The sequence below is a fragment of the Agelaius phoeniceus genome, chromosome 8 (genome assembly GCF_051311805.1).
Source record: "Agelaius phoeniceus isolate bAgePho1 chromosome 8, bAgePho1.hap1, whole genome shotgun sequence".
Lineage (NCBI taxonomy): Eukaryota > Metazoa > Chordata > Aves > Passeriformes > Icteridae > Agelaius > Agelaius phoeniceus.
Genome location: NC_135272.1, coordinates 29728132 through 29750033, shown reverse-complemented (window position 1 = coordinate 29750033; position 21902 = coordinate 29728132). Strand labels below are relative to the sequence as shown.

General features: G+C 41.1%; 2 protein-coding genes across 3 annotated transcripts in view; one reads left to right on the top strand and one right to left on the bottom strand.

Annotated features, from left to right (window-relative positions):
- Nucleotides 1-1273: 1273 nt before the first annotated feature.
- CMPK1 (cytidine/uridine monophosphate kinase 1) lies at nucleotides 1274-15939 on the bottom strand. The gene is made up of 6 exons (XM_054638798.2): nucleotides 15742-15939; nucleotides 6832-6978; nucleotides 5808-5960; nucleotides 4233-4309; nucleotides 4051-4147; nucleotides 1274-3574 (listed from the first exon to the last, which is right to left on the bottom strand). Exons 1-6 carry the CDS (start codon nucleotides 15814-15816, stop codon nucleotides 3533-3535), a joined length of 591 nt encoding a protein of 196 aa, XP_054494773.2. The 5' UTR covers nucleotides 15817-15939; the 3' UTR covers nucleotides 1274-3532.
- The window catches only part of STIL (STIL centriolar assembly protein), a 19155-nt gene continuing 13182 nt past the window's right edge, over nucleotides 15930-21902 (top strand). Inside the window, exons 1-8 of one of the 2 annotated variants that reach the window (XM_077182488.1) lie at nucleotides 16535-16615; nucleotides 16836-17011; nucleotides 17638-17745; nucleotides 18072-18187; nucleotides 18293-18480; nucleotides 19419-19666; nucleotides 20495-20578; nucleotides 20692-20778. In XM_077182488.1, coding sequence (XP_077038603.1) covers nucleotides 17654-17745; nucleotides 18072-18187; nucleotides 18293-18480; nucleotides 19419-19666; nucleotides 20495-20578; nucleotides 20692-20778 — 815 coding nt within the window. In that variant the 5' untranslated portion in view covers nucleotides 16535-16615; nucleotides 16836-17011; nucleotides 17638-17653. Of the gene's footprint in view, nucleotides 16616-16835; nucleotides 17012-17637; nucleotides 17746-18071; nucleotides 18188-18292; nucleotides 18481-19418; nucleotides 19667-20494; nucleotides 20579-20691; nucleotides 20779-21902 lie in introns of both variants that reach the window. The other variant, XM_054638410.2, reaches the window with a different exon arrangement.

Sequence of the window (21902 nt, the reverse complement as noted above, 5' to 3'; positions counted from 1 at the left end):
GAGACATCTGTGCCACAACAGGGACTGAACTGGTTCTGGAGCTCACACCAGAGGAGGAAAGTAATCCCCTAAGCTGCAACTTTCCTAAATGCTGGCAGCCAGGAACTGCCAGCCGGTAACGACAGCTGGCAGCTCCACTCTGAACTGAGTGGTTTTTCCATTTAACTCTCCCCTTCTCCCCAGCTCAGCCTGGGCAGCAGCACACACATGTCCCCACTGTTGTAAGAGAGAGGATTTTCCACAAGACCTCAGAACTCCCTCATGAGCCAGCTCTTCTTATTAAAGAAAAATTGTTCCTAGCGGGGGATATCTTACACTGAGGCCATCTTCAAGTGTGTGTTTATGGTCTTCTCTGCTTGCTCCTACTCTCAAAGTGGGAAACTTAACTCAAAATCTCTGTCCAAAAGGTGCAAATCCAATGGGCAGCTTTGCCCCTTTCAGGCCATCCCTGAGGAGATGCTACAACTTCAGGGTGAGATTTCAGCAAAAGTTTACTCTCTGCAGATTTCCCAGCAGAAAGGTACCTGGCACAACTGAAAAATCCCCTGCTCTTCCCCACCCCTTTCAGACCAGCTCTGCAAATCTTTCCAGTGTAAAGTTTCAAGTTGGAAGGGATGATCTGCCTTAGAAATCTTTTCCAACCCAAATGATTCTATAATTTTAAGTTCAACAAGTTGTTTAATGGGAAGCTACACATGACAAAACAACCTCTTTTGTAGCAGACCTTAACATAAAATGAGTTATTTTAAAATGAGCCTGGCAGCCTCTCAGTTTCTTTTCTAGAGAATATTATGCTGTGCAACTCTCCTTTAAGAACAGCCTGGAGTATAGCACGTACACATGTGCTGCAGAGCCAGCAGAATGGCAGTCAGGGGATCAGCTGCTGATTGAGCAAGGAATTGTGAGAAATCCAGGCCAAAAATGTCTCCAACAGCAGGTGCACAATAGGTTTGTGTTTCCTACACCACTCCAAGTCACTCTTCCTTTGCACATGTGCCAAATAAATGATCACTGCACAACTATATGAACACAGTCATTTGATAAACATGTATAATCAAGAAAAGGTATCGATGGCACAGGCAAAGGCTTGATCTTCTCCTGTGCCTAGAAGGATCTTCAGGATTTCAGTTTTGATGGTGAAAACTGAACTTTTGTACACATACCTGTGCATGTGGCCACGTGAAGTATTTAACTCTAATAAATACTTACTTTATAAAGATGGATATATTTGAAAAATATCCCTTGTGACAGATAACTGTAAGGCAAGCACTCATTAAGCCACAGAAAAAAGTTTATTGGATCTCCTCAAATTCTTTATACAGTTTTGCTGCTAAATGGACACAACACATTTGCACATTGCCTTTAATTTTTATTTCAATCGTAAGTCCATCTTGAAAGAAGTGGTAACACATTTAATGGCATCTTCAATAAATAAAATGACAAAAAATCTAGTCCTTGCACAGACACATTACAATCCACTCCAAATTCAATACTGCCAAATATTGTTGGGAGTTTTTCTAAAACTTGCTTCGGAGGTTGGGATCTTTTTGTTTCAGCACTTAAATACACAGAAAAGAGTATGATGAGAGAAAATTCTGAACAGAACTTGTAAAAAACAGTAACTTAGAAGCAAGAGTTAATGAAATCTCTCTAATTGGATTAAAGAACCCAGTTTGAAATATTTTTTGAAAAACCCTGATTCTAACCTTCATATTAAAACATGCAGTTTTGCTGGATCCTATCCATGTCAGCATACTTATACAGGAAGAGTTAAATTCCAGGTTTTCTTCTTTTATTTTTTTAAACAAGAAATTCATAAAGTGAGAGCATTGGCCTCCCACACTCACAAAAGCAGTCATGGTCCATATATTCAGCAGTAGTAAACAGCTATTTGTGGCCAGTCCATTGCCTGAACTCCTACCAGACTGGAAAAGCTACTGCAGTGTACCCCTGGCTCTGCACCCATCTCTTGCCCAGTCCAGGAGCATCAACAACCTCAGTGAGGTGAGAATTCCTGAAAATACAAATCTGACTGCAAGATGAGGACCAACACATCTGATTCTAATTAAAAACTAAGCTTAATTTAAACCTTCTCCTAAATAGAGAAAGTCATGACTAAAGAAAAGCTGAGCACCAAGATTTCCAAATTGCAATTCTGTGTAATTAGCATGTCACAAAGCAATTAGAGTGTCAGTTAATGTAGGAACAACCATTCTAGCACTAAAATCAGTTAACACTCTCATCTTCATGCCATCAGTGGAAGCTTTGGGCACAAAAGGAATGCATGGTTGGGCCCCTCCAGACCTATGCATACTATACAGGGGACAGGAAAGCTTAAACAAAAGACAAAATTGCACCACATCTGTGCAAACATTTCAACCAGGTTGTTACAACCAGTTCCCTGCTCACCCCAGCTCCTCCTGCTGACTCCACCTGGCTTATTCAAAAGAACACGGGGAAGCAGGACTCTGTTTCAGGGTATGAAACTTTTTTCTGCAATTATCTTCCCCTCAGCTGACCACATTGTAACAAAAGTGCAATAACTTACAAACTTCTCAAACAAACAGCTATTAAAATTACACATTTTTAGGGAAACATATTCACTAGTTTAACCATAAAAATATTTCCCCAGGTAACAAACCTTAAAGCATTTGGTAACACAGTATTTCAATAATAATAAAGAAAAACCCTTCCACTTGTTACAAAAGACAGAACTGTCAGATTTTGCCTACTGTACACTTTTTAAGAACTTTGCCATCTTGTGAAGACTATGCTGTAGTTAACAACAGAACTATCATTTAAAATAAATGAGTATTGAAATATTAGACTGACTTTCTTAATCTTTTGCAAATTAAAACAAGGAAAAATCCAGGACCATGTCATCCAAAAACTTGCAAGACAGTTTACATCCAGAGTCATAAGGAAGCACCACTTCTCATAAAGTACTTTGTATGTCTGTTCCTGAAAAGCATATTTAATAGTTTCTTGGCAACTGCTAAAACAGATTCTCACACTAACTGCAGCTTGACTTAGAGAATTCAGGTCTGGGGATATAAGGGAATTTTGGGCAAAATTATACTTAAAAAAAAAAAAAAAAAACCTGCTAAATTTGGTCCAAGCATCCAAAAAACCCCAAGGTATATGGGTCCTTCATTGACCCTAATGCTGCTGCTCAGTTGATCTTAAAAAGAAAGTAGGTGTACAGCAGTAAGGAAGAAGGACTGCCTATGATAGGCACAGAACTGTGACAGAATAAACAGTTTCTTTACAAAGATGTATTAACTGTGTTTCTGCCATGTGAGTAACTGAACTTGCACTAATGGAGAACCCTGAACTTTGTACACTATAGCCACAAGAAATGATTTCCTATTTAAAAAACAGATCCATTTCTAATCAACTGTTTTACCAATCATCATTAGATATGTGAAAAAAAATAAAAAAATCTTTTAAAATAATTACAAAGAGTGGACTGCAGTAGCAGCTATTCAAGCAAGATTCAAGCACAAGTTTAAATGGAGTTTCAAGCTGGGAATTAGCCTTCTTTGTCGAAAATTTGTACAACATTTTCAAAAACCTAAAAAGATAAAAAAGAATTTTATGAAGCATTCATCTAACAGTTACTCCAAGTTAAACCAACTTAAACAGTATTTGACAGTACTTTCAAAAATATATAGGGTTTTTTTAAAACATTCACAGTAATTCTTTAACAGTGAGACTGGCATCAATTTTGGGAAGCAGACAGAAGAGTAACACTACTTGAGAAGAATAAAAGCTCATGAAAATGTAAAAGGCAAGACCCTGTTAAACACAGAAACACTGGAAATGTGTTTAGTCCAGTTCACACTCAAGCAGAACAGATAAATTTCCTCAAGTTATTCACATCTTACTCGGTCCTTCAAGAGTCAAATCAAGAGCTCCACAACATCCCTGAGTAATAACATCAGTGCTTAATTAGCAGGCTAATCACATGCACACACATCTCAGAAGAATGCCAGAAATATGCACCCTTCCACCCTGTGATCCCCATGGTTTTTTGGCATATATACTTACTTCATCAACAGATTTAGAGGCATCCACTTTTCTGACTTTTCCCATTCTCTCATACAAATCTATGATAGGCTTAGTAGACTGCAGATATGTATGAATTCTAAGAGAAAGCACAGGGAGAAAAAAAAACACATTACAAAGAAAAATACCAAGAGAAAGGACCAGAGAAGTTTTTAGGACAGTACCTCTTCTCCAGGCTCTCCCGGTTATCGTCGCTCCTACCACTGCTCTTGCCTCTCTCAAGACAGCGGCCGATACAGATCTACAAGAAAACATCAGAAGCATGACTGCAGCCAGGAACACCAGCTGCCATCCTGAGAGCAGGAACTAACAAAAATCCTGCAAATCTAAACTGGCCTGGCACACAAAATACAGCCCAGAACTGGTGGATGTAACCAGAAGTCACATGGGTAGATTCTTCTAGAGAAGGATGATGGTTTACAACCCAATTTATGAAAACGGGATTGGGGTCAGAGGAAGTAAAAGCAGCATCAAGCTCTGTGATTTGACTGGATCCCAAACCTGAGACATAAAAAAAGAAAATTACCCGATTTTCAAGGATGTGTTCAGGCTTTCTGAAAAGCAGCATGTCAAATGGGACTATTAATATATGTCTGCACTGAAGGAAAGTCACTGTATGTTCTCTCAAGAATTTTGTAAGGCAAATTGACAATAATAAGTTACTGTCAGTTAAAATGTTCCTACCTGACATTGCTATAATGAAGACTTCAAAATCTAAGTAAAAAATAAAGAACTAACCATAGCTAGACGTGTCCCAATTAACTTAGTCCCAATGAACTAAGTTTTTTAAACCTTTAGTTAAATAAGCAAAGCTGACACATTACATTCCCTGAATACTTTTATCTAACTCATGCAAGAGGACAAGGGTTAAAAATTATTTTTCCTCCACAATACAATCATAGTAAAGATCATTAAGCATTGTGTATTTTTAGATCTAGTAAAAAACTGGAATCACAAAATTAATGCCCCACCAAGTGAAAAAAGTAACTTAGTCTTCTTGAAGATTTTAGCAAAAAAATAGTAATCCTTCATGTGCGCTTTAAGATTACAAAATGATTGCAAATAAGTTAAAAAAAACCAAAAAACCAAAATCTCAGGAAGCTGGGGAAAGAGGTAAGAGGAAAAAAGTCAGCTTAAGGTGCTGGGATACTCATAACAGTTTTTATGTTCAAGGGCACTGACAAATTAAGAAGACAGCACATCACAGCACTTGTTAAATGAATGTAATGCATCACTGTCAAAATGCCCTTGTAATTTAATGACTTACTGAATAAAATGTTGATTACTGACTACCCTATAGCACAGCTCATAACTATGAAAATAAAGATTGCTGCTGCACTTCAGAATTAAAGCAGACATTGTACCAAGTTCATTTTGGACTAAACAACAAATTACTAAGAGTAAATAGAGTAATATTTACTGAAAAGTAACCAAATAATTTTGTAAAACGTATTTAAAGTTTTGATAAATTTTCTTTAAGAATGCAATTGCCTGGAGTACTTCCTCAATATAATTTATTCACATATGATTATACCAGTTGTCATTACCTGTCTATTTCAATAAACATGCAGCTTTTCATCAGCTAAAACAAGTTGCCAAAAAATCCTTCAAATACCCAGGCCAAGTTTTCCTTCTACTTTCACATTAGTCCATTCTCCCTGTCAGAGTTTAATTGTTCTTCTTGAATGATTCCCACAATATTGCAAGAAAGGAAGTTACAGAATTACACACTTCATTACCTCATTGTCACAATCAAAAAAGAGAACAAAGGAAACATCCGCTTTTCCATCCATAGTCTTATTCCAGCCTTGAAGATTATCTTCATTCCTGGGAAATCCATCAATCAAAAACTTGTTCTTCTGGGAATTGGCAGCCATTGTTTGATCCATAGCCTGATAAAAGATAATTCAATTCACAATCTCCTGCACATATGCTGATTTATCTACTTATTAATTTACCCCCAAGATGTTGACACGGTAAGTTGAGAAGCATTTATTTTAGGATTATTGCAGATTTACAAAATGCGCTTTTTGTTTCACTTTCAATGCATACTGGTTAATTCAATGATGCACCAACAGAACTATTGTTCAAATTGAATCAGTTATTTCACAAAGCTCAAAAATCTCATAACAAACAAATCTTGTAATAAATCCCAGATTTAAAGCTTATTTTCTACCAGATACTCGGAAGTGTCTTTACACAATAAGACATCAGAACATCCCTGATCTAAAGTTAATTTGAAGGGAAAAACTCCAGATAAATTTACTGCCATGAACAGCAGCCTTTTTTTTGACTTAAAGTAGATATTCCCATTGTTTTCATGGACATCCAGCAGAGGCTGAAGCTTTTCCTTTCACAAGAACATCAGTAGGTGCTCTTCTCCTTCACCTGACTATCTATTTTGACAAAACTTACAAATCTTAGTGCCTTTAAGGCCTCTGACCTCCAATCAAATATGACTGAATAGACCAAGAGGTCCAAAAGCTAGTGCAGGGAAATAAGAAATACAGTTTCACTGCTTTTCCTAGAGCTACTAAGAAATTAAGGAAAATAAAAATAACCCATTTTCACAGATCCCCAGGTATGAGAGGCCATCAGCTCTCCAGCAGTCAGAGAGAATCACAAATGATTGCTGAGAGAAGCAGCTCCGTGTCTGCCCATTCATACCGCTCACACTGGAAAAGCAGTTCTGCCAGAACACAGCCACTGCTTTGTTGCTTACTCTGCAGGAGTGACCCTGCAAGGAAATAGCCTTTTCCTTACCCTCTTCAGCAAGCTGATTGTTATTTCAACTGGCACGATCTCCCCCTCTTTAATGTAGTTCTCAATGAGTTCTCCATACTGGGAGCCCGGCCTTTTCCGCTCGTCCCGGAGAAGGTCACCGGCAGAAAGGTGAGTGTAGCCGTATTTCTGCAACGGGCAAAGCAAACACAGGCTCCCTTCAGGCAGAGCATTTGTGCAAACCCAACACCACTCAGCAGTGTCAGCCCTGTTTATCCTTGCACTGCAACAGAAAAACCCAGGGAGCAGCATCTTGCTAGTGACAGATCTGTTCCATCTTCACTGTGCAATCTGACAGTAGAGCACACTCTGCACACAACACACACAGTAAGAATCAGAGTCATTAAGGATGGAAAAGACTTCCAAAATCATCAAGTCCAGCCTTTGACCAAACACCATAGTGACACTACACCAATGCTTTAAGTTCCACATGCAGTCGTTTCTTGAATGCTTCCATGAATGGTGACTCCACCACCTCCCTGTTCCAGTGTCTGACAACCAAATCAATGAGGAAATTCTTCCAAATGTCCAACCTGCTGCACCTTGAGGCCATTTCCTCTTGTCCTGTTGCTGGCTGCCTGGGAGAAGAGGCTGACTCTTACCTTAGTACAAACTTCTTTCAGGGAGTTGTGAATGACAAGATTTTCCCTGAGCCTCCCTTTCTTCAGGCTAAAACCCCCAGCTGCCTCAGCTGCTGCTCATAGGACTCACTCTCCAATCCTCCACCAGCTCCATTACCCTTCTCTGGACACACTCCAGCACCCCAATGTCTTTTTGAGGTGAGGGGCCCAGAACTGGACATCCTTGGGTAAAATGCTCAACAGGGCTTTGGTCAGGTATTTCTGTACCATTTTCAAAAACAATTTTTTTTATGTTTGGAAACAAGACAAGACAAGAATTTTGTTTAATTACATACTGAAAGAAAACACATAGAGGGATTGCAGTTCCTTTGGAGCTGGAGGAATGTCCCAAGCACAGGCTAAGTCAGAAATCCCTATCTTCATGTTGTGGTTCTAGCACCAGCTTCCTCCCCTGCCTTGGTGAAATCACCTATAACACAGCAGCTGCACAAACAGTCCTCCTGCCCCTGCTACCTCCTTCCCTGGGATGACCACAGAGAGCAGCCCTTGGGGAAAAGCAGTGACTTCTCCTAAGGATGACGTGGTAGATGAAGGTCAATAGCTACACTGGTTCCACCCTCTGCCACACCACACAGAGTAAACAGAGAGATCAGATTCAGATCCATCAATATGATAGCACTGTGCAGGAAAGCAGCACACACAATTGCTCTTTCACCTCAAACTACAGCTAAAATAGTTACTTATGAAAAAAACTGATGGAAGTATTTATTAGACATGAATTTCTCAGGCATTTATCATTGTAAATAGATACCTAGTGCAAGTACACAAATATATTCCTACCAAAGAGAAATGCATGGTTATAAATAATCATTTTCTCAGCTCATTTAACACTGCGAGAAAACTAACAAAGTGCACAATTCTCCTTGACCAAATATAAGTCCATCAAAACAGGCAATAAATACATCTCCTTGGTATTACCTAAGCCAGTTATACATCCAAAACAGAGCACACACATACATTCTTATCGGGAAGTTTTTACACAAAACAAAAGCAGCAGCAAAAAACTTCAGGGTTATCAGTTTGGCTGCAGCAACATCCAAAGCAAATTTCAAACAAGGTGTCTGAGAGGCATAATAATGTGACTACACACTTGGCAAGGCTGTGAACTTTGGATTTAAAAACTTGGCTACTGAACTAAGTACAACAGAAATATTACACAACCCACTAAGTGACTTTAAAACATTTCAGTTGCTTTCCAATTTCACCCACAAAAGCATGGAAAGTTAGTTCTGCCATAGTCATAATTTAAGAAGGGATATAATTACTTAAATCTCCAAAACTGTACACAGTTGGCAAAAAACAGAAGCAAGATTTTGCTGTAAGTAAGTGTGAAGGAAAAGCTTCATAGACATCCTCTGTAAGCTCACTGTACTCTTGCTTTAATGTACATTGCTTTTGGATAGGCCTAACTAATTGCAAATCTAAATATTTATAACCTACAGAAGCCATAAACCAGAATAAATTGTTCCTTATAAGCAAGAAACATTACTCTGCTGAATGCTAAATTAACATGTAGTTCTTCTTGCTAAAGTTATAGAATGATGATTTTTTTAGCATCAGGTTTCTACAAAGAAGAAAACAGGAGGAAAATATAATCCCTTAGGTTTTAGAGGATTACCAAACCATTTAATTTTCCTTGGCATTTTCCTTTTCATGCATGAAAACAAAATTGAGTCCGAATTTTTTTGGAATTCTCCATCTTTTGCAAGAGCAAACTAAAGTAGTTTTTAACAGCTGAATTGGAAAGCAAAGACAGAAGTGTTTAAAAGTGCTTTTGTACAAATAGACTTTTTTGAGATAATAATAAATTATATTCAAGACTAACCCTCAGAATGGCTTAACCAGGCTGTAAGAAAAACAAACCTCTCCTTCAGGGGCAAAACATCTATTTGTGAAATGTGCTGAGCCAAGAGCCAAAGAAAACACAAGGGTTTAAACAATGCAAACAAGGGGGGAGAATGGCTTGGCTGCTGCTTCACACACAGAAGGCTTCAGAGATGTGGAGCTCCTGCTACCCTTGCCAGTTTTAATCAAGATGTTCAGGGCACAAAGTTTTCTTTCATTTTAGGTCATAGAAACCCTCAGCAAGCGTCCTGGGCTGCAGCAAATCATTGCAATGCCAAGGGCTTGCAGAAGAGACTGTGATGTAACAGCACAAAACATGGGTCAAACACTCAGGTCTGGACAAGGCCTGCCTTGTGGCAGCAGGACTTGGCACTTCCCAGCAGTGCCAAGCACATCTTGATGCAATCACCAGAATGTGACTCATTGCCACTCCTGCACTCTCTTCTGCAATCAAAAAGGGAGCAGGACTGTGGTTGCCAAATAATGAAAAAGCAGTTTCCACAGCTCTTACTAGGCATATAATGTCAGAATGAAAGGATGACTTGGAAAAAAAAAATAGGACAAAAAACAATTTCCAAATACTAGGATGCCAAGCACTTAAAATCTGGAGAGATTTTGGTATTACACAGAAGAAAAAGGAAAATATAGAATTAACTATTCTAAAATGTATTTCAGAGATAATGCTTTCTGCTATGCTGTCAGACTGATGTGATCTAGAAGAAGAAAAAAAGATTAAATTGGTAAGTTACTATTACACAAGTTCTCATTACTACACAAGTAGTGCAAGCTCTTGGTGCTGCAATGATTTGCTCCAATTCAGGACACTTGCTGAGGGTTTCTCTCACCTAAAATAAAAGAAAATTTTGTGCCCTAACCACCTTGACTAAAACTGTCAAGAGTAGTGCAAGCACCACATCTATTTATTACACAAGTTCTCATTGTTTTCAAAATTAATTTTTTGAAGTATGGGTCTCCAAATATTACTTACAAAAATCAACTGTGAATGAAAAAGTGCTGCCTTCAACACCACTCAAGACATTCTCCTTTTTTGCTTTAATAAAACATAAAAATAATTTTTAAAAAATCTCAGTGAAATAGAAAGGTGAGCTCAAGTTTCCATCAGTCCCATTACAGCAGCAGTGGCTAGAGCAGAGCAGAACAGCACTTGCTGTTTGCCTCTGCCTGGTCAGTCACAGCAGGACAAACTGGGACACGAAAGCTGTGAGCTCCACATCTCCAAATTCCAGCCCGAGACTGCAGCCTCCCCGGGATGCCCTTCCCTCCCCTGTCCTCCAGCCCTTCCAGCTTCCTTCTGCCAGCCGGGATTCGCAACTTTCACTCTGCAGACAGAACAGGCTTTGTTTTCAGTAAATACAATAAACAGACGCAAAGGAATGGAAATGCATGAGTCACATCAGGCTGGAAGCAGGCGGAGCGTGCCCAGCAATCTCGGGCAGTCAGGAAGGATCCAAGGCGAGCAGCAGCTGACGCTGGCACTCCTTCCACAGCCCCTTCCGAGAGACACGAGGTTTATTTCTGATTCAGCCCTGGTGGTCCTGCAACAAATATCCCCACTAAACACACAGCTTGAGACTTCCTTAACAGGGCAGAAGCCAAGAAGCAAGAGAAACACAAATTACTGCTTTGACCTTGACTCCTATCTTGGCTTATCATTGTTAGTTTTAAAATGAAAGTCACAGGGCTTAAGATTTAAACAAATAAAATACAAACTTTTATTGCCCTAGTTCTGACCTGTCATATCTTGGGCAACCTTAATAAACAACCAAAATTTGCTACATACACCATTCAAGAACTAGTAAAAATAAAAACAGAACTGTGCAAAGCCTGTAGCCTTCAGGGTTTTTTTTTAGCCTTGAAAGCTTTTGTCTGTCCTACTAGCACACAGAATTAAATCTTTGGGGTACAGGTTACAATGCAGTAATAGACCTTCTGTCTGCTTATTCCAATTTAAAAAATGGAAGAAATTTCCTTAGTTTGAAATATGTTATGGTCTCTGGGAAACAAAAACAAACAAAACCCCACATTAACAAACCAAAACACACAATGGAGATACTACTGACAGCACCTCCAAGGGAGAGGGGGGCAAACACAGCACCCCAGGTGCTTCAGGAACACTGACTCAATACAAGGCACCCAGTATGTTCAGGAAAGTCCAAAGTTTAATGCCTAGTGTTCTGCAAAATGGAAATGTTCAGGGATAAATCTTCAGGGGCTAGATTTAAACACTCACCATGTTTTTTTAAAAAAAGCTCCAAAGTTCAGAAATATAAATTTATATTCTAAAAATCAACTATGAGAACTTAAGGCTAAGTAGAATACCAATACATTACATTCATTAAAGAGATTTCAGAAGCTGAGTTTAAAGCAAACAATTTAAACCCTGTTTTTACTTCAAGGAAGTTAACGCTGTATCTCAGCAGACTTCCAGAAGACAATTAACACATGACAGCAAAATCTAAATCCTCTGCTACTTTCAGAGGAGCATTTCTGATACAATGAATACTTCTTTGCATTGTTTTCTTCACCCTAGGAAATCTCCTTATCATATATCCCAAAGCAACTTAACAGCTTTTTCTATTTGGATATCAACTTATGCTCTTATAAAACCGAGAAGGCTCAGCATCCCATTTGTGGAATCAATTTTAGATTTAAGCACAAACATACAGGATAGGGCTGTGGTAGAGGTGAATTATATTTTAGGTACACAGAGAGCAATGCCTTGCATAGCCCAAATCTCTACAGATCACCTTGCCAAAACAATCAGACAAGAAAGTACAACTCAAATCTTGCTTGGAATAAAGACAAATGATTTGGTTATTATTCTTCCCAACAACCAAAGAGCTTTACATCTCAAGCAGAGGTTATAAGGATTTAAAATTTAAGCATAAGAAAGCATATTTTGTGCAGATTTGCTGAACGCATTTTTTTTCCTTGACTTTACCGTAATGATTTTATACGCAAAGTTCAGAAGTCAGCAATAAAGCACATTTCATTATCTCACAGTCACAGAAGAGACACTGTGGAAAGCATGAAGGTTACTGCAAGAACCTGCATTCAAATGACATCATTCAACTATAGCTCAAATATTCTGCCTCACATGACAGCTACGCAACAGTCCCAGATGATGGCAAGCTCCACCTAACAAAGCTGTGGAAGGTTTCAGGAGTTAATCTGCAGAGCTGGAAGGGAGAGGATAAGAACTTAAGAGGGAATTCTGCTTCATCCCTCTCTAAATAGGAGGAACTGCTCCAGAACAGCAGCAGTTCTGCTGCATTTGCATTTCCCTGACAATTCTGTGTCTGTGGAACATACAGGAGTCGAGTCTTCCCTCCGTATCGGAGAAAACCAGTCTGGTTCAGCTGTCTCATCCAACCTTATCTGTGGAGATAAAGAATCCTAATCACTTACCCACTGTTCCCTTTCTTACACTGTGTCAATACCCATTTCCACTTGTTATTAGGTCTTCCCTCAAATCATTTCTCCATTTGTGTCGAAATTTGGCGTGCATACATGCCTTCTCCACATTTAGGGATTCCAGCACACACATATTGAGCAGTTATGATTTACGCTAGTATTTAACAAATACATATTTCACCTACAACATGGGATACCCATCTCCCTTTTTTGGGAATGCAAAGCACAGTCTGCAAAAAAATTACAAAACTTCTTTGAGAAATTGTTCCCAGGTACTTAGTGCATAATATCCCCTTTACTCTACAAAACACAGACATCCTTGGTTTTTAATAAAAATAGTTTGATGCTAAATTCATACAAGAGCTCACCTCAGCCAAATGAGACTTCTTCCACATGTGATGTGCTCTGTCCCAAATCTCCAGTATGAATAGCAACCAAGACATATTTATAGCTCATACTGACTTTTTGTTCAGCACAACCTTCAGCTCTACAGTAAGATACTGGGTCAGATTCATTCCAAATGTAAACTAATATTATTCCGTCCATTTACAACAAGGATGAATGAGGTTTATTATTACTCAGCTACAGCCCCCTTTTCTCTGTGGCAAACTGCCAACAGGGTTTAAAACATAAATAAAAATACGCTTTCAACCTAAAGGCAGCATTGACTGCACACAGGCTGCTCACTTGCCTGCAGCAGGGCTCTCTGGGGGCTGCCAGGGGCCACGGGTGAGGATTTGTGCTTAGAAAAGCTGCTGCTCTCCAGTACCTCTGCTGTGTTTCACCCACACTTCCCTGCTCATGTGCCCTTTTTCTAAAGTTTTCCAGCACACTCGCATCAGTCCAACTGTTCTTTAAACTACCTCAGACCCTCTCTGCCTCCCAGTTTAGCCAGTGACTCTCCTGGAGGTGTCTGAGACAGCAGGAAGGTTGTTCTTTGCATTCAACAGGTCTGAGTGCTTTCTACTGTCAGCTCACTGACTTCAATAAACTTCTTTCCATGTAGTGAACAGGATTAGCAGAATTAAAGCAAATTTGCATTTATTCGAATTTGGATTTCTCTTTCCAGGCTTAGAGAAGAAAAAAAATACTGCATAAGCAAGGTTTTCCTTTTTTTCCTTTCCAGCTAGAAACACTATTTGAATAGCAATGGCTCATTTGAACTCCTCCTAATAAAGTGGTCTTTATCCAATTATATCAGCCTATCCAGCCATAGGCATTTATCCTCCTAAACACAGGCCAGCAGCCACATAAGGTACTTCAGCCCTGAGGCTACACTAATGGTTTGCTGAAAGCCATTAATGACAGCCTACAAGGTTCCCCTATAGTTTAAGCTCATTTGTTTTCTACGTGCCAGGGGCTGAATTTGACCTTACCAAAAAGGCTTTATGAGCACTGTGAACCTTCCATGCCACAATTTAATTTAATGAATATGCTGGTTTGAATGCAAGTCTGTAATTTGAGGTTTAAATCCTTCAGAACTAAAGTCATAACGGCATTTTTTAGTCTGGACCAAATTCACTTAACTTAGTTATACAACTCCAAGGTCTGGGATGTAGCAGCAGCGTGGATAAACTGAAACAGCACTCCCAGGCCACCACCAGAACAGAGGACACACACAACGTGGCTGTTCCAGGAGTTTTGGGGTACTTTCCCACCAACAGATTCAGGAACATGGGCATCACCACAGTTCTAAGCCATATCTTTCAGTGAGGATATGCATAAGCTTTGATCCTATGTGGCTCTTAATAAGAAAAGTACATACAACTGCTCAGTAAAAAAAGGGGAAAAAAAAAGATAAAAGAGCTGTTTCAAATCCAACATACACACATGTTTGGAAGCATTCATCCCTAACTACTTCCGTAATTATCCACCTGGATACACTGTAATTATCCGTGCGGTTTTGGTGTTTAAAAGGACAGTACTACACCATGTATCATCCACCGTTCTTTCTTACATATTTGTCGTCTCAAAAGGCTGGAAAAAATATATTTGGAAAACTGAAAATTTGAAAGTTTAGTAAAATTATACTGTCAGTCTTAGGCTCTTTAAAAAGAAGGAACAAGATGAACGATCTATGGGATCAGGATATCCTTTGACCTCTATCACATTGTGTCACAGAAAAAAAAAAAAAAATTTGTTCTATTTTTAACATATTACTTCCACAATTTACTGAGATGGCACTGGGTAAAAAAGCCAACATCCTGCAATGCCTGCTGTACCAGCTGTACCATTTATGGGACAGGCCTCAGGAGACGTGGACCTTGATCCATTTGAAGCGCACTATTCCCAATAGCTATCAGTCACCTCACCCACCTCCTCTGCCAGGCCCCAGCTCCGACGTGGCCGTGCAGACGTGTACGGAGCCACCCACTCGGGATGGGCTGCGGGACCGGCCCGACAAGGCAGCAGCGCCCGGGCACCGGGAATCCTGCCGGGCCGCCGTGCCGCCCCTCGGCCACGGCACAGCCGGCAATCCGCGCTCCCGGCAGAACCGAAGCGGCCTCCGGACCACCAGCGGGTGTCCCCCAAGTGGATGTAAAAACCTCAATGGTGTCCCTCAAGTGGATGTAAAAACCCCAATGGTGTCCCCAGGGTGGATGCCGGCGCAGGCACCGCCAGCAGAGTGTGATCCCGCGGGGCTGAAGGAAAAGGCAGGAGAAGGGAAAGGGCCAGGCGGCCTGACAGGGGTGGAAGGGGAACGGAAGGGCAGGAGTGGGGGCTGCCCCACCGCTTCACCCACTAAAGGGGAGATGTGGGTCAGTTATTTTTATTTATCGCCTCAAAGGAGCGAGGAATGGATGGAGACTCGACAAGAGACCAGACCGAAAGGCAGACAGTGGTCTCGCCACCCCCGTCTGTGGGACACGGCCCCCAGGAGGCCACCTCAAAGATGGTCCCGGACCCCACAGAGGGATCCTACAACTCCCAGGCCCCCCGCGGCCGGGGTCCCGCACCCCCTGCACCTCACCTCCACGATACGAGCGCACTGCGTCCCCTTGCCCGCCCCGGGCCCGCCGAGGACGAAGACGACGACGGGCTTCATGAGGAGAAGGAGGCGACGGCGTTGCAGCAGCAGGACAGCGGCGGCGGAGCGGCGGCCGTGGGGCGGCCGATAGGGAGGGCGGGCGGGGAGCGGCGGGGCCGAGGCCGGGACTGTGACCGGGGCTGTGACTGAGGCAGCGCTGCCGCCGCGCTGTCCCCGCGGAGGGAAAGTGCTTCCGGGTCCCGGACGGGGCGGGGCGGGCACGTGGGCGAGGGGCTGGCAGCGGCGGTTCTGCGGGGACTCACGATCCTGAAACCCGGCTGGGGAAGGCGGAGGCCGGCGCGGCGTTCCAGCGGGACCGGGCGTGTCGGTTCATTGCTGGCCCCGCCACAGCCCTTTCCGGCATGGCATGGCATGGCATGGCCCGGCTCAGCAGCGGCGGCGGCCCCGCTGCCATGGCAACGCCGCCGCATCGCCGCACTGCGCCTGCGCGCTCTCCGCCCCCTGGCATTTTTAAACCCCCTGCGCGCGCGCTGGCGGTTGGTTTCCCCGGGGCTCGCTCTGATTGGCCGAGCGAGCCGTTCCCCGCCGCGCGCCGATTGGGTCGAGACGGGCGGAGGGGGCGGGTTCTGCTCTCTGATTGGCCGGCGGGGCCAGAGGGCCGGCCGGGGCCGCAGAAGGCGCCGGGGCGAGCGGGACGCGGCGGGAGCGGCCGAGCCGGGCTTGGAGCTGCCACCGCCGGTGCCGCTCCTCTCTTACGGCCGCTGCCCGGCCGAGCTGGGGGCTGCAGCGGGCGGGCCCCGTGCTGGAGAGCGGGAGAAGAGGAGCGGGCGGAGTTGCGGCCCTACCCGGATCTGAGGTACCCGCTTGGCGCCGTGAGGGCCCGCATCGCCCCGGCCCCGCCGAGCACACCCTGCCCGTTGCCCCTCTGAAAGTGCGGCTCGGGGTATACAGAGCTGTGGGAGGAGGGGGGGTGGGCTTCTGCTTCGTGCTTGCCAGGTTGGAACAGTAGTGCTTTAAAAAAATGTCCCTTTCTACAAATTTTAGTTTAAAGCTTGTTTGCGCATTTGGTTTTTAAGGGGAGTTAATTAACTGCCGCTGGAAGCATCGTGGCTGAGTTCCTTGGAGGTCTGCCTTAAAAATAAAGTTTTTTCTTGGCAAGTTGAAATGCAGAGGAAGCACCTTTGCTTGGCAAAGTTTCATGCTTGAAATAACTATCAAGAGACTTCTTGCTTGTTTGTTAAAAGATATTGAGGTAATTGCCAAATTATATGGGCTGTCAATTGTTTTGTATGTTACTTTGTTTAGGTACCTCAAAAAAATCTAATCCTGATAGTGTAAATAAGTTAATGTGATTGCATACTGATTTCTTCAGGGCTCTTTGAAGTCTGACTGCAAGATTTGTACGATACTATTTGAGTTAAGCCAAGGCTTTATTTCAGAAGTCTTCAAAGTTTAAGTGGTTTGAATGCTCACTTGAAATATGGAGACTAAAACAGGGCTTTGGGAAGCTGATCTAGAATTAAATTTGCTAAATCAGTTTTTTTGTGCCATGGAAGTTTCTAATTAGTGATAACTCTTATCCAAGTAGTTTTCCCTTAAGCTTTATCTGCAAGCTTGTATTTTGGCCTACACATCTTCCAAGGTTGCACAAAGAAACTGTCAGTTGGACAGTAAAGGTTTTGTGTTGACTGTAACTCTGACAACTTCGTAGGACAAAGTTTCTGCTTTGTTGGTCTGGACTTGAAATAAAAAAAGTACCAATAGTTTATGATCCTATTTCTTGGTTTTCTTACTCTGGCATGCCTTTGTTCCTTCTTTTAAATATTGTAAGATAACAATGTACCTTAAACCATTTTTTTTCATCTCTGATTTTCCCAGATTTGTTCCCAAAAGGATGGTCCCTTTCAGTTTCCCTCTGTCCAAGTGTGCACTTTGGGACCCAGTCCCCATGGGCGATGTCATTGGCACACACATCACCTATTACAGGTATTGGTACCCTCTTTGGGCAACCTAAAGGTTAAAATAAATTATGGAGTATGTGATGCAAAGCCTCATTTTGTCTTTTGAGTCTGTTCTATGGCAAGGTCCAAAGGAAAAGGAAGCAATGTGTTTGTTATAAGCATATAGGGATTTTCACTGGAAAGATTTCAGTTTCCTTTCCTTTGTGTAACAGTCTAGTGCCTTGAAGGTGCATCAATTTAGAGTAACTTAAAATTTCTTTCCATTTTCTTCCTATATGGGTAAGTGATACTTCTTAAAAACAAGCATTAAAAAGAATTTGTGACTTAAACTTGCTTATTATCTCTTTTTAGAAACCCCAAAATATGTCTGGTGGAGAAAACCTTGCGGCTTGCCTATCGCCATGCTAAGCAGAATGAAAAGAAATCATTTTCCTGTTTTCTGCTTGGAACCCTGGCAGTAGATGAAGGTAATTCTAAACATGAGGTAGACAGGCAGTGTTGGTTGGTTGATTAAGCTGTAGTTAAGCTGAGCTGTTGCTCTGGGACTCTAACTTGATTTCTTTATTTTGAAGATGGAGAAGGCATAACGCTGACAGTAGATCGCTTTGATCCTGGCCGAGAAGTTGCTGGTGGATCAGGCAAAATTCCAACTGCATCCCTTCCTGGAGACTTCTTGATTCCATGTACAGTTAATGCCTGGGAACCTTGTTCAGATAATATAATAGTGCACAGTGTTGAAGATATCAGCTTGGCTTTCAAGGTAGGCAGCTCTTAGCAACTTTTGGGTCTCTTAAACTGTGAACTGTCTGCCAGGCAGGGCACTGGATTATGCACAGAGTTTGGTTTCCAGCACAGCAAGGTTAGGGCTGAACCAAGACTATGTAGTTAATTGTGTGAAATGAGCTGTTTGAGTGTTATTGGAAACTGGTAGAATCAGTTAATCCTCACAGGTGTTTAAGGATCACATAGTCTTTAATCTTGGATGAAAATCTTGCTGACTGACCAAAGTTTTTCAGCTGGTCAAACCAGCAAAACAAAAGCGATGGCAGCAAACTTACTTAAATGAGAGAAAACAGCTTTTTTGACTTTATTCCCCTCAAAACTGTCATTAATCAGTTGCAGTATTTGGGCAGTTGTTGCTGAAGCGTTGCTAGGCAAGTGACCCGCCCCAAACGTGTGGAGCCCTGTGTAGGCTGGCAGCCATAGCTGAAATGTGTGCTCTGCTGTAGTCTGTTAAATACACTTTCCATTCCTCTAGACTTTTCCCTCTAGTTGTTATAGTGTGTATTTTATAATACAAATTAAGCCTGCTTCACATCTGAACTTTTTCATGATGATACATCCAGATATTAAATTACATATTTCTTAAATGCAAGTAAGAAAACTTTGGTAAATCAGCTTGAGTCTTTTAGTTTTCTGTTATTATATTAATTTTTATATAATTAAGTAATCCCAGGTTTTCTAATACATCATAAAACAATGCTGAGGTGTGCCTAGCTAATTTTTAAGTGTATTCTGCATTATTCATTCTATTCAGTAGAGCAGTGAGCTTTGGAGACCTGGGCTAATGGCTTTTTGTATAGTACCTACTGCAATAATAGCTGTGATGAATTATTTGAATTCCTAGTGTAATACATCTTGAATCATGGTAATCATAGAAAATAATTCAGTGTATTTAACTTTTTTTCTTATTTCTAGGGTCTGCAGCAGAGTCTGTGCAGTAAAGAATCTCTGGATCTTTCTAAACTGCTCACTGTTAGAGCTCACATTTTTTTCACAGAAAACCTGGATAATCTACACTTTAATTTTTACTGGGCTTCTCTTACTCTGGCCAATATTTTGGAATACACCCCTGTGAAGTCTGTCCCAATTATTCCAACAGCCCTAGCAAGAAATTTGACCAGTCCTATGAATATTGCACAAGTTCAAGGAACTTACAAATGTGGGTGAGTAAAGGGTGGTGCTAAAGCTGTCAAAGTTGCCTGTCAGTTTCTTGCCTTTCCTAAAGGAGGTGGGTAGGAGAGCTCTCAACTGTACTTTGCATTTTAGTAAAATAACTGACATAAAAATGGCATGTCTTTTGGCCTTGGAAATGTATTAAAAGTTATGAACAAGAAACAGGAAATGGGGTGGAGCAAAAACATTAACTGGTTGAGTAGAAGTTCTTGATTTTGGCTTCAGTGAAAGGATCTTCCTACTGGGGCAGGAGAACACACCTCTAGTTAACATAATAAATATAAACAGCTTCCAGCTTTTTAAACACCCTACAATGAAAAGCAGATGAATGCAAACCAAAGCTTTCTTTTTGTTAATTGTGCTTCTGAGATGGTGCTGGGAAGTCATCGTTCTGACTGGTAACTAATTTAATAGGGTGAACTAAGGATAGATCAGGGAAATAGTGTGAAGCAACTGAATGTCATTTTGTTTGGACAGGGACTTCATGAATGCCTCTCTGAAAGTTACTCTTCAAATTTAACATGACTTGTCCTTGGGGATTTGTTATAAACACTAATTCTAGTATTCACTAAAATACTACAAATGGAACTATGTAAATTTTGTCCTTGATAACTCTTTGATACACAGGGAATTGCTGAAAAGCTGGGGAGTTGCTGTTAAGTGTGTGGAGTAAGAGCAGTTTTAATCTTTAATTTTTTTCCCCTAAATTTCTTTTCTTACAGTATTTTCTAAACTTTTACTTGTCACTCAAGGAATTTTTTTTGGTAAAAAACTGTCTTCCAGAATACTAAAACAACCCAACTTTTGCTTTCTTTCAGCTACCTTACTATGGACCAAACACGGAAATTGCTTTTACTGCTTGAGTCTGATCCCAAGGCTTATGCTCTGCCATTAGTTGGAGTGTAAGTGTTTGTCCAGATTAATACACACATTGATTTGAGATGTATCTGAGGGATTACATAGCAAAAATTTGGTACCAGAGCTGTCTCTAATTAGATTATTTTCTTATTTCTAGTTGGCTGAGTGGAGTTACTCACATCTATAGTCCTCAAGTCTGGGCCTGTTGCTTGCGATATTTGTTCAGTTCTTCAATTCAAGAAAGGCAAGTCACTTTTATAGGTAAAACATAGAAGCTATTGGCTGCCTAAAAAAGTATTCCACAGAAATGCATGACAGCATGGGCTCTGCTCAAAGATATTTGAGGGAATTCTGTGATTTATATGTTGTATAGTGGTAAGGCTGAATGCTTTAAATGTTCTTTTTGGTTTTGGCTTCTGCACAAAAATTTTCTGTGACTGAAATGTTGGAAAGCTGAGCTGATACCTCAGTCAGAAGAGGGTGAACATTAATATCCTTGAGGTCACTGCATTTTAGTTTAAATAAGAAGCCACAAGCAGGAAACAGTAGTTTAAACAGTGGTGGGATTTTGTTTTTGAGCTTTTCTTAGGGGTATTTTCTTTGAGATAAGTTGTCTTCCTGGTTGTGCCTGACCAACATATTGAAGCATATTGATTTGCAGCCTATGCTGTCCTGTTATGACTTCCTGTTAAATGTTCAGGTTTTTTTAAGAGTTTTTGCATTCTAGGGTATTTTTTCATTGTGATGTTAGAGGATAATCATTCCTCATTGTCTAGATTTTCTCATTTGTAACATTTGCTGAGTTCTATTTGTATGGAGCTGGGAGAGAGTTTAGGTGTTTATAGTTTGAAACTGCACCTCAGGTAAATGAGACTCTATGCTGTATGCATAAGGGCTTCTTCTGATTGACCACATTGGTTTTTAAATTATGAAATGCAACCACGTTTGGTGAACAGATGTGTCTGCAATTACAAAATAGACTTCTTTCCCTTAACAACTGAAATATGTCCAAACACAGATAAGAGACCAATTAGATTATTAGATAGGCAAGTTGGATGCTTGACTCTCATTAACTTTCACTGATGCCATCATGGAAGTGGATTAGGGAGATTTGATGAACCATGCAAGCAGCATTAACCTCTGCAGGCTAACTGCTTAATCTGTGCATCATACATTTTTAACTCTTTAAGTTGTAAGTAAATTTTGAAGTTGCATGAATGTGTTTTTCAAGCATCCTGTTTTTACTGCTTTTTCTGTTGTGTATATTATTTAATGAAAAAGCAAACAATTAAAAAACCTCACAAACAAGCATGTTACAAGTGCTATTAAAAGAAACTGTTCTGAAATTAGTACTACCTTTTACTGGAA